The sequence below is a fragment of the Leguminivora glycinivorella genome, chromosome 2 (genome assembly GCF_023078275.1).
Source record: "Leguminivora glycinivorella isolate SPB_JAAS2020 chromosome 2, LegGlyc_1.1, whole genome shotgun sequence".
Lineage (NCBI taxonomy): Eukaryota > Metazoa > Arthropoda > Insecta > Lepidoptera > Tortricidae > Leguminivora > Leguminivora glycinivorella.
The window spans coordinates 33,248,429-33,265,826 of NC_062972.1; the positions used below are offsets into that span (position 1 = coordinate 33,248,429).

The 17,398-nt window shown below is 38.2% G+C and overlaps 1 protein-coding gene across 3 annotated transcripts in view; it reads right to left on the reverse strand.

Moving 5' to 3' along the window:
• LOC125240322 (V-type proton ATPase subunit C) overlaps positions 1-17,398 on the reverse strand; it is a 36,675-nt gene that overhangs the window by 3,508 nt on the left and 15,769 nt on the right. For all 3 annotated transcript variants that reach the window (XM_048148209.1, XM_048148216.1, XM_048148225.1), the window contains exons 5-10: positions 14,953-15,050; positions 14,159-14,247; positions 5,323-5,421; positions 4,067-4,190; positions 877-1,008; positions 211-308 (exon numbers count right to left, since the gene is read on the reverse strand). In XM_048148209.1, the coding sequence (XP_048004166.1) occupies positions 211-308; positions 877-1,008; positions 4,067-4,190; positions 5,323-5,421; positions 14,159-14,247; positions 14,953-15,050 (640 nt within the window). The remainder of the gene's footprint in view (positions 1-210; positions 309-876; positions 1,009-4,066; positions 4,191-5,322; positions 5,422-14,158; positions 14,248-14,952; positions 15,051-17,398) is intronic.

Consider the following 17,398-nt stretch of genomic DNA (forward strand, 5'->3'; position numbering starts at 1 on the left):
AAAGGGCTCTCTCAAAATTACATCTTGTATTAAGCTGAATTTAAATCTCAAGTTATTGCTGCGAGTTTTGAAACAAAGGTATACGCAAGAAAGAGATCAGCATATTTGCCACTCACTCATTCTTACCCATAGTTCCGTCTCAAAACTTGCAGGTTTAAATTTAGCTTTAGAATCAAAGGTCCCATTAGAACTGGTGTACAGAATACCAACCTTAGTACGGACTCCACGAACACACGTAGAGCCTTGACGTGTATCCATGCACAGAAACACTCGGAGAAGTTCACCTTCAACCATCGGACCAAGGGACCCTGGACAAGAGAAAATAATTATATGAACTTAAACATCTATGTTATTTGTGGTCATGGTTCGTAATATTACCCAGCTTTTGCACATTGTAATTTTTCCTCAGTCACCCGTTGACCACGAATGCTGTAAAGTGTTCGAAACGTCGGGATGAATTATAAATTCATAACACGCGATTTAATCCGTTTCCATAGTTTTATTTCATGAGTAGCTATCGCGGTAACCGAAGACAATATTATATGAACTTGTTATTTAAGTGTATTGGGGCGAATTATTTAGCCCCTAGTGACAGTTTTAAAGAGCGACAATGACTTGGTTTAGGAGGAAATGACGTGGCGGTGAATAAGGAGGTAATGAGGGTGTTTGAGAAGGCAATGAGGGTGTTTGGGAGGACAATGGTGGTGTTTAGGAAGCAATGTCGGTGTTTAGAAAACAGAAAGACAATGAGGGTGTTTAGGAGGCAATGTCGGTGCTTAGGAAAACAATGAGGGTGTTTAGGAGGTCCCGACGACATTTAGGAGGAAAATAACGGAAAGGAGGAGAATGACCAGATGTAAACAATAATTAACATACGAATTGCTTCTTCTTGTCGGTGACGAGCTTGGTGATCTCGTTCTTGCCGGCGGAGAGGTCGCTCTCATTGTATGAGAACTCGCGCACGATGAATTTGCGCTCGCGGGCGTGCAGTTTGAACTCGTCCGCCACCTGGAAAAAAAAATATTTAAAAAAATCTACATTTAAAAATAAATAAAAAAGGTTGAAAAATTCACACCTCCGGCAGGAGTCGAACCTGCGACCTCTAGTTTTGCCGGAGCCAGCCTCGCTCCTGACTGCGCCTCCATGGCCTACTGGATGCGTGCCAATTTATTCATGCCTTCCCTCAATCGGCCCGGCTTACGGCAAAGCCACGACATTGGTCTAAGCGCGACAGCGGTGAGCGGCAGCCATACGTGCGAATGAAAAGTCCCATCGCTGTGTCTCGCTCCAATGTATGGCCGCCGCTCACCGCTGTCGCGCTTAGACCAATGTTGTGGCTGAGCCGTTAGGGTGGCGTACAGGAACATTTACCCGTAAGAATACATCTTAACAGGCACTGGAGTCTCAAGTTACATTGAAAATTCGCCAGTAACAATGTGCTAACCCATACTAAATTCCCAGAATTTAGGATGTAATATCGCTGCAGACGTTTCTGCGTGATTGATAAAAAACAAATTCAAAAAATCTGTTAAGAACGTCTTTCCCACAACATCGCGGTTACATTTCGCGCGAAATCACTTGCTAACCTACCTTTCTGCATCGTTTAGATTTTAACATTTGGATGGTACATTTATAATAGGCGTTTTTCGGGAATTCTGGAACAGATTAATCCGTGAGCTGCGTTCCGTCCGGCCGCCCCTTAGAAAACCTGTTGAAATCCTTTGCGTTCGCGTTATACTCGAGATCTGTACACTTTATTGGATTACACGTTATAAATCGGTGTGCACTGTAAAGAGGGCTTTCGTGTGAAAAACAGTGAAATCGCAACCGAGCGCTTGATCATACCGTGTGTGGTATCAAATTAAAGGGCTTTGCGAGTAGTTTACAAATATATATCAAATTATAGGACTTTTTCTTCTTGGTCTAACAAAATATGAGGAAATGTCCAAAAGTGGTAATAATTGTACCGGTGAAAGCTCGTTTTCAAAAAAATGCCAAAAATAAATAATAGCAATTTAAAATCACTAAGGCATAACAGCAATTTAAGTAAACGTTGCAGATTAATTAATAACAAAAATTACTTCGATGTGATGTATATTTTCAAAGAAATTGTCACTTAATTTTAGGTAATTTCTGAAAAAAATTGAATTTGTCTTAACCTCGTTTACTCTTTTTCAAAACCTTATAATAAAAATGTAGTCTGAGAAGATTGTAGTACAGGATATACGAATTATAAATTTACCTGTTTTTGTATTCAAAATTGTCCAAATTCTACAAATAAGATCGACTAATTCAGCTCTATAAGTGAGTTTTTGTAAACGTGCATTAGAGAAAAATTCATATAATACTAGCTGCCCGCCCCGGCTTCGCCCGTGGTACTTAAATGTATTATACATATAAACCTTCTTTAAGAATCAGTCTATATATTTAAAAAAACCGCATCAAAATCCGTTGCGTAGTTTTAAAGATCTAAGCATACATAGGGACAGACAGCGAAAGCGACTTTGTTTTATACTATGTATTTATATTATATTATAAGTAGTTATATTATATCAATGATTATTGCCAAAGTAAAAATAATAAAAGATGATTCTATAACCAAGTGTTTTAATCATATAATACCCTATTTTTCTCAAATCTGCAATGTTTTATTTTGTCAAACTGGTAATGACGTCAATTTTGGGAGAAGGGGGGGGTCATTAAGATATGACGATAGGATGATTATAGGGGGGGGGGTCTAAAATCTGAAAAAATCGATGACGTAATTTATGGACAGCCCCTAATTAATTTAGTGAGTTAGTTTTCAAAAATCCAGTCTTATAAAAATCAATATAATAAGATGCTCTAACTGAAACTTGAATTAAATAAATCTATTGGATAACGGAAAGTGTAGTTTCACCGACTAAAACTAGCAATTTTACATTTTTTTGACGTTTTTTTTAAAGCACCCTTAACCCTTCGAGGCATAATGTGCCTAGACGCCTAACGTCTTGGTCCGAAGACCACAGTCCTAAAGTTTCCATTGTAAGGGGAAGTAAGGGGTTAGAAAAGTAGCCTGATGTCAATCTCCATTTCCTCAACTATCCCAACTTAAAAAACCACGCCAATTCGTTTTGCCGTGTAAGACGGACAAACAAACAGATAAAAACCAGAACACTTTCCTATTTATAATATTATTATGGATTTAGTATTTAAATATGAAAAACAGGTACCTTCTTGAAGAGCGTGACGGTAAACAGCCCATAGTCGTTGTCCTGATGAACAAGTTGAGACGAGCGCGGCACGATCATGTCTCGTAGTTAACTGTTAGAAAGAGACGCCATGTCTCGAAGCTGTGTGTTAGAAAGAGACGTACCTTCTTGAAGAGCGTGACGGTGAACAGTCCATAGTCGTTGTCCTGATGAACAAGTTGAGACGAGCGCGGCACGATCATGTCTCGTAGTTAACTGTATGTGTTAGAAAGAGACACCATGTCTTGAAGCTGTGTTAGAAAGAGATGCCATGTCGAGACAGCTTCGAGAAGCTGTGTTAGAAAGAGACGCACCTTCTTGAAGAGCGTGACGGTGAACAGTCCATAGTCGTTGTCCTGGTGAACAAGTTGAGACGAGCGCGGCACGATCATGTCTCGTAGCTAACTGTATGTGTTAGAAAGAGACGCCATGTCTCGAAGCTGTGTTAGAAAGAGACGCACCTTCTTGAAGAGCGTGACGGTCTGACGGTGAACAGTCCATAGTCGTTGTCCTGGTGAACAAGTTGAGACGAGCGCGGCACGATCATGTCTCGTAGTTAACTGTATGTGTTAGAAAGAGACGCCATGTCTCGAAGCTGTGTTAGAAAGAGACGCACCTTCTTGAAGAGCGTGACGGTGAACAGTCCTTAGTCGTTGTCCTGGTGAACAAGTTGAGAGGAGCGCGGCACGATCATGTCTCGTAGTTAACTGTATGTGTTAGAAAGAGACACCATGTCTCGAAGCTGTGTTAGAAAGAGACGCCATGTCGAGACAGCTTCGAGAAGCTGTGTTAGAAAGAGACGCCATGTCTCGAAGCTGTGTTATAAAGAGAGGCACCTTCTTGAAGAGCGTGACGGTGTACAGCCCATAGTCGTTGTCCTGGTGAACAAGTTGAGACGAGCGCGGCACGATCATGTCCGTGATCTTCTCGTAGTTGGCGTTCCAGTCGTTGAACATGGCCCTTTGAAATAAGAACATAATTTTAAATGCTATTGAAGGCAGTAAATGTAAACCAGTGTTGGCAGTGTGTGACGAGCAGAGACATATCGTCACTACTTAAAAAAAAACTTGTATCTTCGTCTGTCAATGAAAAGAAAATTGTAGTAAGTAAGTATGTATGGAATACATACTGCGTTTTTACTTTGAGGAGCAGCGTGAGATACGAGATTTTTTCAAAGTAGTGACGATATGTAACTCCGTATAGACAGCTACAGTCTAAGAAAAAAACGTACCTCAGAACCATATAGGAAAAGGTACGGCGGCCTAGATGGCGTTAGACCATTGGGGGACGCTCGGCTAGATGGCGCTAATATTATCGCGGCGCTATTATATCAAGCTAAGAATATGGGCCAAATAGTAAAAAAAAACTGAGGTTTAAAAGTTTTAAGCCTGTGTCGAGAGATGGCAGTCTATGGACTGTGATTACACATTTTACTTTGACAGTAACTCTCTATATACTTGATCCTCTTTGGTAACAGGTTAAGAATTTTACCAGCCGAAAAGTCCACTGTGAGATATGAGGTAAATGAGGAGGCACACTCAAAAGTTACGACAGATGGCGCCACCCTATAAGTCCATAATTGAGAGCGGGAAGTTAATATGTTTTTTCTCTCTCTCACATATGAATGACAGTGACATGCCTAGACACTTGCACAGGCGTCGCCTAGCGGGATAAAAATGCCAGTGTGTCATCATTAATATCATCATCCTCCTTGCGTTATCCCGGCATTTGCCACGGCTCATGGGAGCCTGGGGTCCACTTTGACAACTAATCCCAAGATTTGGCGTAGGCACCAGTTTTTGCGAAAGCGGCTGCCATCTGACCTTCCAACCCGAAGGGTAAACTAGACCTTAATGGAATTAGTCCGGTTTCCTCACAATGTTTTCCTTCACCGAAAAGCGACTGGCAAATATCAAATGACATTTCGCACATAAGCTCCGAAAAGTCATTGGTGCGAGCCGGGGTTCGAACCCGCGACCTCCGGAACGAAAGTCGCACGCACTTACCGCAAGGCTACCAGCGCTTGATGATGCGCGCTCTATGATTTTGAATGAATATACATATTTATTTATGTGCATGATTATATACTCACTTGGGCACAATGACGAGGAGCGTGACCAGGTACTCGCTGTCGAGAATGAAGTGCTCTTTCTTGACCAGGTCCGACAGGTTACGGGTTAGGAGACTGCCGCTGTAACACACATCACACATATAATAGTACATTACGATACAAGTGCGTAAAAAAGGAAGTCAAGTGGCGATAAATTAACACACGACCGTAGGGAGTGTTTTAAATCGACACGAGTTACGAATTTCCTTTTCGCACGTGTATCGTACGACGTTTTTCAGTACAGATGAGCCTCCGAAGTTTCGACCAGGCATATAATGAACCACTTCTCGAACTAGTGCGTAAAAAAGCGACCATCTGTACTGAAAAACTGTTTAAACTTTCACGATTATTACACAGAATTATTTTTTAAATAAGAGGCCTTACTCCTAAAGACGAGCGTTTTTTGCAAAATGGAACCTTTTTCATTCAAAATTATAAAGAAACTATAAATGATTATTAAAAAAATTATAATTTTCCTAAAAGTACATATCTTAAGCTAGAAAGTCAATTGGTACTACTTTAAAATATGTCTTTTTATACTTCCGAAAAATCAGTTTTTTCGGAAGACGTTTTCAAATTTCGTAGTGGGATAGCTCGTTTAGAATCGTGATTGTGCTGTTAAAAATGTTATTTGGGGTAATAAATGATCACAATCCTATTTGTTATATCCTGTACGAGTTAGCTAATACTTTGACATTTTAAGATTTACTTGAAATGGTGGATAAATAACCTTCCGTATCCTCCCCATTTTTTCGATAAAAAGAGGTTTACATTATGTAAGTTTCCTGCGATTCCTGCATTTTTTGTAACTCTTAAATAATATTATCCTAAACTAGAACTTCTTATTGACCTATAAGAAAAAAATCATACATATAAGACATACCTTTCTGTCGATAGATATGTTTTTAAAACACCTAAAATTCGAATAAAAGACACTGTGCTAACGCGAGCCCGCTCAGTCTGCGCCGAGCGCTCGAAGACAACGGACCTGCGTTTGATCGTCCGGCGCACCTAGCTTTCGTAAGCAGCTCGATAGTTCCGAGAAGTGCCGTAAACTGCGACTAAACAAATCTTGATCCTTTTTACACCTTATGCAATTTTAGCATTCGAGATGCTTTTCATATGATTTTGGATTTTAAGTTATACGTGAAGTTTGTTGAGAGTTTGAATTATTATTATATTTTGGGACCAGGATGAGGTTCTGGTTCTCATGATGATGGAGTCAGGCAGGAGATGTTCAACAGAACTGCTATTCTACTTATCATAACTCCACCATGTTTGGGCTCATTAGATTTGGGCTGATGAGCACCATCGATCTAGATGAGGTCCAAGGTCTCATGATGGAGTCAGGAGGTGGTCAACAGAACTGCTATTCTCCTCATCATAACCCCATTATGTTTGGGCTCATTAGATTTGGGCTGACGAGCACCATCGAACTAGATGAGGTCCAAGGTCTCATGATGGAGTCAGAGGTGGTCAACAGAACAGCTATTCTCCTCATCATAACCCCATCATGTTTGGACTCATTACATTTGGGCTGACGAGCACCATCGAACTAGATGAGGTCCAAGGTCTTATGATGGAGTCAGGAGGTGGTCAACAGAACTGCTATTCTCCCCATCATAACCCCATCATGTTTGGGCTCATTAGATTTGGGCTGACGAGCACCATCGAACTAGATGAGGTCCAGGGTCTCATGATGGAGTCAGGAGGTGGCCAACAGAAATGCTATTCTCCTCATCATAACCCCATCATGTTCGGGCTCATTAGATTTGGGCTGACGAGCACCATTGAACTAGATGAGGTCCAAGGTCTTATGATGGAGTCAGGAGGTGGTCAACAGAACTGCTATTCTCCTCATCATAACCCCATCATGTTTGGGCTCATTAGATTTGGGCTGACGAGCACCATCGAACTAGATGAGGTCCAGGGTCTCATGATGGAGTCAGGAGGTGGCCAACAGAACTGCTATTCTCCTCATCATAACCCTATCATGTTCGGGCTCATTACATTTGGGCTGACGAGCACCATGGAACTAGATGAGGTCCAAGGTCTTATGATGGAGTCAGGAGGTGGTCAACAGAACTGCTATTCTCCTCATCATAACCCCATCATGTTTGGGCTCATTAGATTTGGGCTGACGAGCACCATCGAACTAGATGAGGTCCAGGGTCTCATGATGGAGTCAGGAGGTGGCCAACAGAACTGCTATTCTCCTCATCATAACCCCATCATGTTCGGGCTCATTAGATTTGGGCTGACGAGCACCATTGAACTAGACGAGGTCCAAGTTCTCATGATGGAGTCAGGAAGTGGTCAACAGAACTGCTATTTTCCTCATCATAACCCCATCATATTTGGGCTCATTATAAATATGTGGAAGGTCGTTAATAATAATAATAAATGGAAAAAATGTTTTATTAGGGTACCCCTACATATAAAGAGGGGGCAGATATTTTTTTTCATTTCAACCCCAACGTGTGATATATTGTTAGATAGGTATTTAAAAATGAATTAGGTTTTACTAAGATCGATTTTTGATAATTTTCATATTTTCGGAAATAATCGCTCCTAAAGGAAAAAAAGTGCGCCCCCCCCCCTATAACTTTTGAACCATATGTTTAAAAATATGAAGAAAATCACAAAAGTAGAACTTTACAAAGACTTTCTTTGAAAATTGTTTTGAACTTTATAGGTTAGTTTTTGAGAAAAATACGGAAAACTACGGAACCCTACACTGAGCGTGGCCCGACACGCTTTTGGCCGGTTTTTATGTTATTTTAATACTTTTCTGTGCTATTCATACATTGTCACCCTAGGGGATTCAGTATTGACAGCTTCTTTTTTTCTTTCTGCATATATTTCTTTCCGCTTGTAAGTTTATTGTAAATAAGACTGCTTGCACTTACATTGACATTATAATTACATAATGCTATTAAATTAAATCTAATGAAGCGTTGTTTTATTTCCTAAATCTCAAAACCCTCTAAATCGAATATGTATAGTAATGAGCAAAAATTTTACCGCAGGCTTTCCAAACCGACGATGTTTGATCAGCTACTTTTAGATCGAACATGTACATATTTTGATTTTCACCCTTTAAATTTTAAAAACATTTTAAAGTTTAAAATGTTTCTAAGACGCAATGTTTTGCAAATTTGGTCACGCCATGCACAGTTAAACTGTGGAATGAATTGTCGCCAGCGGTATTTCCGGACCAATGCGACCTTCAAACCTTCAAGAAAAGAGCGTACATCCATCTTAAAGGCCGGCAACGCACCTCCAACACTTCTGGTGCTTCTGGTGTCCATGGGCGGCAGTCATCGCTTACCATCAGGCAGCCTATCTGCTCGTTTGCCTCCTATCCCATAAAAAAACGTTTAATATTTTTTAAGAAAAAAAAAACCGCCGCCTTTCGGGTTCTGGTGAAAGCTACTTGCGAATGTTGGATTATGTAGAAATGTGTAGGTATTTTTTAAAACTGCTTTTAATGCTTTAATTATTTGATGGCAACACAAATCAATATACGTATAACGCTAAGGTTTGAGGAGTTTCTCAATTCCTCATGAATCCGATTATAAGAAATCGAAGCTTGACAAACTTTGACTTGAAAACTCAATATGCTTAACAAACATAACTAAATAAATGTCACTGTTCTGAACTTAAATGCATGTTTTTCTTACAAAAATACCAAAGTCACTATGAGTGTGCCGTTCAGATTTGAGGAGTTCGGTTCTGACCATCATCAGCAGTTCCACTGCACCAAATGTCACTGTTCTGGACGTAAGTGCATGCTGTTCTTATAAAAATACCAAAGTCACTATAAGCGTGCCGTTCAGATTTGAGGAGTTTGGTTCTGAGTGTTCTGACCATCATCAGCAGTTCCACTGCACCAAATATCACTGTTCTGGACTGGACGTAAGTGCATGATGTTCTTATAAGAATACCAAAGTCACTATAAGTGTTCCGTTCAGATTTGAGAAGATCGGTTCTGACCATCATCAGCAGTTCCACTGCACCAAATGTCACTGTTCTGGACGAAAGTGCATGCTGTTCTTATAAAAATACCAAAGTCACTATAAGCGTGCCGTTCAGATTTGAGAAGTTCCGTTCTGGCCATCATCAGCAGTTCCACTGCACCAAATGTCACTGTTCCGTACCTAAATGCATGCTGTTCCTTTAAAAACACAAAAATCACCATACGTATGCCTTTCAGATTCGAGGAGTTCCCTCGATTACTCCAGGATCCCATCATCAGAACTGGGTTCTGAGAAAAATGGGACCAATCTGTATTCATATACATTCAATTTTTTTTTTTTAATCGGTCCAGTAACAACGGAGATATCGAGGAACAAACATAAAAAAATGAAAAAAAAATAAACATACAGACGAATTGAGAACCTCGCCTCAAATCTCTCAGATTTGAGGCGACGGTTAAAAAGTTACACATCATGAGCAGTTCCAATGAACCAAATGTCACTGTTCTGGACGTAAGTGCATGCTGTTCTTATAAAAATATGAAAGTCACTATAACTGTGATAATTTCCGAAAATATTAATATTATCAAAAAAACCGGCCAAGAGCGTGTCGGGCCACGCTCAATGTAGGGTTCCGTAGTTTTCCCTATTTTTCTCAAAAACTACTGAACCTATCAAGTTCAAAATAATTTTCCTAGAAAGTCTTTATAAAGTTCTACTTTTGTGATTTTTTTCATATTTTTTAAACATATGGTTCAAAAGTTAGAGGGGGGGGACGCACTTTTTTTTTCCTTTAGGAGCGATTATTTCCGAAAATATTAATATCATCAAAAAACGATCTTAGTAAACCCTTATTGATTTTTAAATACCTATCCAACAATATATCATACGTTGGGGTTGGAATGAATAAAATTATCAGCCTCCACTTTACATGTAGGGGGGGTACCCTAATAAAACATTTTTTTGCATTTTTTATTTTTGCACTTTGTTGGCGTGATTGATATACATATTGGTACCAAATTTCAGCTTTCTAGTGCTTACGGTTACTGAGATTATCCGCGGACGGACGGACGGACAGACAGACATGGCGAAACTATAAGGGTTCCTAGTTGACTACGGAACCCTAAAAACGATCTTAGTAAACCCTTATTCATTTTTAAATACCTATCCAACAATATATCACACGTTGGGGTTGGAATGAAAAAAAAATCAGCCCCCACTTTACATGTAGGGGGGGGGTACCCTAATAAAACATTTTTTTCCATTTTTTATTTTTGCACTTTGTTGGCGTGATTGATATACATATTGTTACTAAATTTCAGCTTTCTAGTGCTTACGGTTACTGAGATTATCCGCGGACGGACGGACGGACGGACGGACGGACGGACGGACAGACAGACATGGCGAAACTATAGGGGTTCCTAGTTGACTACGGAACCCTAAAAAACAGAAATCACTATTAAACTATTCTCTAATTTCAAGTTCCTAACTAAAATTTTCCTAATAAAAAAAAAACAAATTGATCCCGCTACAAAATTTCACTCCCTTTTTCCCTCTACTAGGGGTGTAAATTTTCATAATCGATTCTTATCTCTTCGAAATTTTGTTAATGCAATCTATACAAATTTCGACTTTCTAGCTTTCGTAGTTTCGGCTCAGCGGTGTTGGTTGTTGAATCAATCAATTAGGAAACCTGTATTTATATATGTATATGTAGACTACTATACTTTTACTACATTCATACACCTTATTTACTACTACCATACCATGAACAGGAAATTCCCCGTATAAAATTGAAAATTATGTTATTACCAATTTAATTCAAAACTATCAAGATTATTTGTGTCGGCGTTGAAACGCGCGTTGAGTTGCAGGTGCTCGCGTACCGAGCGCCAACGCCATCTATCGATGGCCGTTTCGTGAAATTGATGAGCGCTCTAAGGAATAAGGAGTCTTAATTGCGTATGACTACATATTAAACTGACCTCCAAAGTTTCAGGGACGGCGTTGTCCCCGTGGTCTCGGAGAAGACTGGCTTGAAATGACATCAACACCTGACAGCCGCGCGAGTTTTTCGAACTACCCGCACTTGGTTTTGATTATCAACTTTGATATGTAGTCATACGCGATTAAGTCCCGATTTTAAAAATGATTACATATAAAACTGTTTAGAATAGTTTTCAAATGTTATGGAGGGTAGGTAACAATAAACTGAGTCATCAACTCTTTATTTGCGCTTTAGTAGTTCTCTAGGAGTCTTTCGAATATTACTTGAGAATAAGTAAGGCAGCATAAAACTGCAGTGTTTTCATTTATTTTTAACCCCCGACGCAAAAACGAAGGGGTGTTATAAGTTTGACGCGTCTGTCTGTCTGTGTGTGTGTCTGTCTGTGGCATCGTAGCTCCCGAACGGATAAACCGACTTAGATTTAGTTTTTTTTTTTCTGAAAGCTGAGTTAGTCGGGAGTGTTCTTAGCCATGTTTCATGAAAAATTTTTCAAAATTTTAATTTTGTTGATAAGTTATTAATTACAATTATTGAGTGAAGGATAGTAAAATAATTAAATTTCACTACATTATCTTCAAAATCAATGCAGCCCCAAAGGTCGCGATTATTTGACCATATGCGTAAGGCCTGAGTGCAGCGTAGTGGTAGTGCACCGTATGCAGCGTCGACTCAGGACAGTTGTATGAGCGTCAATTGTTTGGCATGTACGCCGCGGGCCCCGCCCTGCTGCACGCTCAAGACGCTGACAGCACCCAATGGCCTTGACGCTAGCGTACACACTACACTGTCTAATCGTATGGGAGTAAGTGAGAGCGCGATGTCACTAAAAGAGGGCGGATAGTAGGGTGTTTCATATTTGTATGGGAAAAATAAAATTGTGATATTTTTTCTGATTTCGCTCGGCTTTCGGTTCTAGCTTATCTTAAACGCCTATATACCAAATTTCAAGTGATTTGGACGTTGTTTAGAGGTCGCACAATGAACAGTTTGAAAAAAAGTCGCTAAAAAGTAATGTTACTCAATTTTCTTTTCAAATAAAACAATAGAGTAGTTGTAACTTATTTGAAAGTAAAAGTAAACTTAAAATACAACAGTTGTAACATCCATTCTTCATAAAATAAGTCATCATCATCATTTAGCTTACATGTGTAAGCCGCAACCTTATCTTTTGTTCGCAAGTAGTAACGCATTTTCTGTGATGTTCGACGACTTTCAGCGAGAACCGTTTTGCTCTTCATCTTTGACTGGAGCGTTAATTTTTATTATTAAATATATAGGTATACTTACTCTTCTTTGCGGTATGATAGACTATTGTTAGACTATCGACCAAGTCTGGTGTTAGGGCTACAATAATCGCTAACATCCTGAACATTAAATAGTTCTAAGACAAAAATCAAAAATGTAAGTAGGGTCTATATCCCGGTCAATATACTTAAGTCAAAGAACGATCTTGTTTTCTTCTTTGTCGTCACACTCTTGGCAGAGTGGTCGTGGTCGTCACATCAGGGGTGGTAGCAAGCTTAACAATGCATCGACATTCCTTACGCATTCGTAGAGTGGGCCACTAAGTGCAGCCTTGACTTGGCTGGTCCATCGTATCTGAACCTTCTGCAGGATACTCTTAGCTTTCTTCTGCAGCACCACATTTCTAGGAAATCTATCTTCTTTTCCCTTGAAGTCCACGTCTCAGCACCGTAAATAAATATGGGAAAATTGGGAGATACTAATGCCCTGACAAGTCGCATTTTAGTGACATTTGTGATGAAGATTCTCCATATTTTGCCGAGCCGGTCCATGGCGGACCTGGTGATAGCCAATGTACCGCTTGATATCATCCACCTATCCTGTTATCAGTGCCCCGAGAGGGCCGAGAGACCACTGCTTCATGCCAAAAACAGGACAAAAAACCAAAAAAACTTGTTCCTTAGAAGGAAGTCGAGCGTCCAAAAAAATACCATAAGAAACCTTGCCTAGAAACTAAATGCCACGTCAACTAGTAATTTTTTTAAAAGAACTTGCTTCAATATAAAAACTTTTCATTAAAATCACTTTTATACCACCTACTACAAAAAGTTACATAAATTTTGTTTCTAGCCTTTCCTGCGCCCATACTAACTTCTTCAGACAAAAGTTGCCACAGTGTGCGACCTCTAAATATTGTCCGATTTCCCTGATTTTTGGTATATGGGCTCTGTATAGGTGTAGAAACAAGAAGAAAAGCGAAGTCAAAGATAAATCAAAATTTTGGAAAAATGAAACACCCTAGCGGATAGGTACGAAAAGCGCGGAAAAATATTAAAATAAAATAGAAAGATGCATTATTTGTGCAAAATGTTTCGTTAAGTGTTTTAGATTTGTATATTTTTTTATTGTAGTATTAATTAAAGACAATTAAGTGAATAATTGAACGACACAGAACCGTTTGACGAACTCGAGACCAATCTTTGCAATTCTTTCTATCGAGCCGATTTCATTAAATCGTGTATCGAGTACGGCCGTGTTCGTTGAAATATAATGAATAATAACATATACGCCTTACTAATACTAATAGTTTGTCTTAAAAAACAGAGCAAGTAACATCAATTTTACGCAATTGGGTGTTGTCAGCGATTTCTAAATATGAACGCGTTTAAACTAGGCCTCACAGTTGATGTACAGTCCACCAATTACAATCCTAGGCCAGTCAAGAACCCTGTCGTATTGACACCGCGCTTTATTTGCTATAGAAGTCAGTTTTGATCATAATCTTTATTGTTTGTTTTACTGTGAAAGAGTTCTACAGTGGCCTAGGCTAGGATTCTGATTGGTTGACCGTTAATTTGTGAGCACTCACGTCTGTTTCTTCTCGAGGTTCTGCAGGTTGCCCTTGAGCGCGTTGTAGGCGCCCGACTTCACCTTCAGATCCGCGTCGATCTGACCCACCTGCATCAAATTACAACGTTGAAGACTCAAGAGGAAAAAAAAATTCTCCATAAAAAAGCACTTTTTTCAAGCTTGAGCAATATTTTTTTAATACAGATTAAGATTATAAATATCTACATACATACAATCACGCCTGTATGCCATAAAGGGGTAGGCAGAGCACATGAACTACTCAAGTTTCAGTTTATAAATATCTGTGTCTGACAAATTAGGCTTTTTGATACTTTTATTCTTAAATCCGTTAAAGCCTTTCAAATATGGCCAAATTCGGTCTAATTGTATTTATGAATTTCAAATTTCATTCAATTCAATTCATAACATACAACATACAATCACGCCTGTATCCCATAAAGGGGTAGGCAGAACACATGAAACTACAAAAGCTTCAGTGCCACTCTTGGCAAATAAGGGGTTGAAAGAAAACGAAACTGTGACATTCAATTCAAATAATAAAATAAGCTAAATTGTCCGAGACAGATTATCTATTTATCTCTTTTCAGATTTCTAAATTCCGTTACGATTTGTTATGTTATGGAGGAAATTTTGAAACAGTCGAGAAGAATCTTTTTTTTTTTGTGGATTTGCAAAGTAACATTTCTTATCTAGTTAGTATGCCACCGAACACCTGCCTCCATCCATTGTAATATTAATATCAATAGAATCAGATCCTGACATCATTAATTTTTTAAATCGCTAATAAAATACCTGTTTGCTAATAATATCAGCGATGTTGCGCAGGCTCTGTTTGATGGGATACTTGGCCATGTCCCACTGGAAGCGAGTCAGGTAAGTGGGCAGGTCAGCTGTAAACACACATCCGTTTTACACTTGTGTACCAATTTGGGCGAACATCCCCTTTTTGAGCGGGGAGGAACTAGCTTATACCCCCCTGGAGTTTGTGTGTAAAACTAAATATCGATTCATCTAGCACCTATTTAATTTAGTCTGCATTTCTTGAAAGTAGCTTCACTCTTTATTATATACAAAAGAAATAAAAAAAAACTTGGGAACAACGTGCAAACATATTGTGAGAAAAATATTCCCATTGCGCTTTGCATACAAATGTAAACCTTTTTAAAAGGTTTTATTTTTGCTTCGTGTAATCTCCAGGTGAGTATAGTAGGTTCTCGATTTTTATTGTCTTAATTTTTTTTAACTATAGGATACTTCTCATTTTAGGTTAACGATTTTTCTGAGTGTCAAGGTTATTTATGGCGATCAACTTTAGACAATAGACAAATCTTTGTTGTGGTAACAGTTAATGTCGTAGCGTAGATATGTAGTACACATGTTGCATGTTTTTCTCTTATTTTTTTTTAGGAAAATGACGCTTGGAAATAGTAAAAAATAGAATACTGTTGATCTATGATGATTGTGAAAATGAGTGAATCAACTTTTTCTTGCCTGTTATTGCCAATGGTTACGGTCCCCTGAGTCACGCTGGTTTTATGCAAAATTATGCTACTTAAACTATGCAATCATGATTTTTTCTGGTGTTAACAAGCCCTTTCTTTAATTTGTCACCTACAAACATGGACTACATGCATGATTGCATAATTTCAGTAGCACAATTTTGCATAAAACCAGCGTGACCCAGGGGACGGTAACCATGGCAATAACAGGCAATAAAAAGTTGATTCACCCAAATAATGCTTTCTGAATAATGTTACTTCTTGTAATGAAAAGGTTGGGTGAGTGCTTTTCATGCGCTATGTCCAAAAACTAAAGTTATAACTAATACTTGACGATTTAAAACATCCAGTTTTAGGGCTACGCGGCTTTAATTTTAAAAGTATATAACGTGTAGTAATAAACAATATACACGACCTACTTCTAAAATCTGCTAAACAAATTTGATATTTAACTAAAACTAAAATATTTTTCCTTTCAATCCATGCAACATGTACAAAACAATTTTAACGCCCAACCCAACGCAAAAAGTACACAAGTGTAAAATTCCATTTTTCAAGTCGTCTTCACAAGTGCGAAAAAAAACTTAAAATAAAAGGCATCTCGAAAACGCTAGCAATAACACATTTCATGCGTTATACCTACATGATACCAAACTAACTTAACACCAAAACTACTGCATGCAACACAGGAATTCATGCTTTCATACAAACGCCTACAATAAATGCAAAGCTTCACATACAAACTATACATATTTATTCATATCAAAAACTTTTAGGAATCGAGATACGTATATTAATTATCTCTAAAAACACACTCACTACTTTGAAAAAAAAATATATCTCACACACACACTGCTAATGTTGAAACGCAGTAACTCCTTATCCACCCCTTACATAGTTACAACATTTGACTTTTCATTGACAGAAGAAGATACGAGTTTTTTTTTTAAAGTAGTGACCTTGTGATGATATTATATTGACTATGACCTTCGAAGCCAATTCATTTAGAATACTGTCACTGTCACTTAAATTTTAGGTCCAAGTGACATTTTTTATACAAATATATGTTGAACAATTAAAAGCGATTAGAAGGCAATAAACATGGTTTATCACCTAACTTTTATTTGGTAGGTATGCAACGTTGTGAAAACAAATTCACAGATTTTCCTTAAACCTTTTTCAAGTGATTTTTGATCTCAAAAGTTTATCTTCATAGTTTGCTGTGTATTATATTTGTTTTTTTTTTATACAAGTGTTTATGGAATAAAAGGGGTTTACCTTCGCTAAATGTAAAGTTACGACGGAAAATAAGTGGTTCATTAATGTTTTTATACTATTTATATTATTTTTGTATTTAAATTATCACTAAGTATTTTGAAATTATAATTTAATTTAAATATAAAGTTGAGTAAAGTGATAATTAAATTAGAACAAAATAAAAATATAACTTTTATTTTGATACATAGAAATTGCAACTTAAAAAGTATTTTTAAAATATACATCTCAATACAAAATCATAAGTACGATTATTTTACATATACATATATATAAAATACAAGCAAATACACGATATCTTTCATCCAGCGTATTCTGATTGGATTTCAAACCAAAATTGTTCATCTGTAGAAGTGCAGTAACCCAAAAAATTACATTTTCCCCTCACTAGCTCGGAAACACGTGTTTTGTCCTTTAATACCAGCGGGTAAAAACGCATTTTATCCACTAGTGGGTAAGTAATT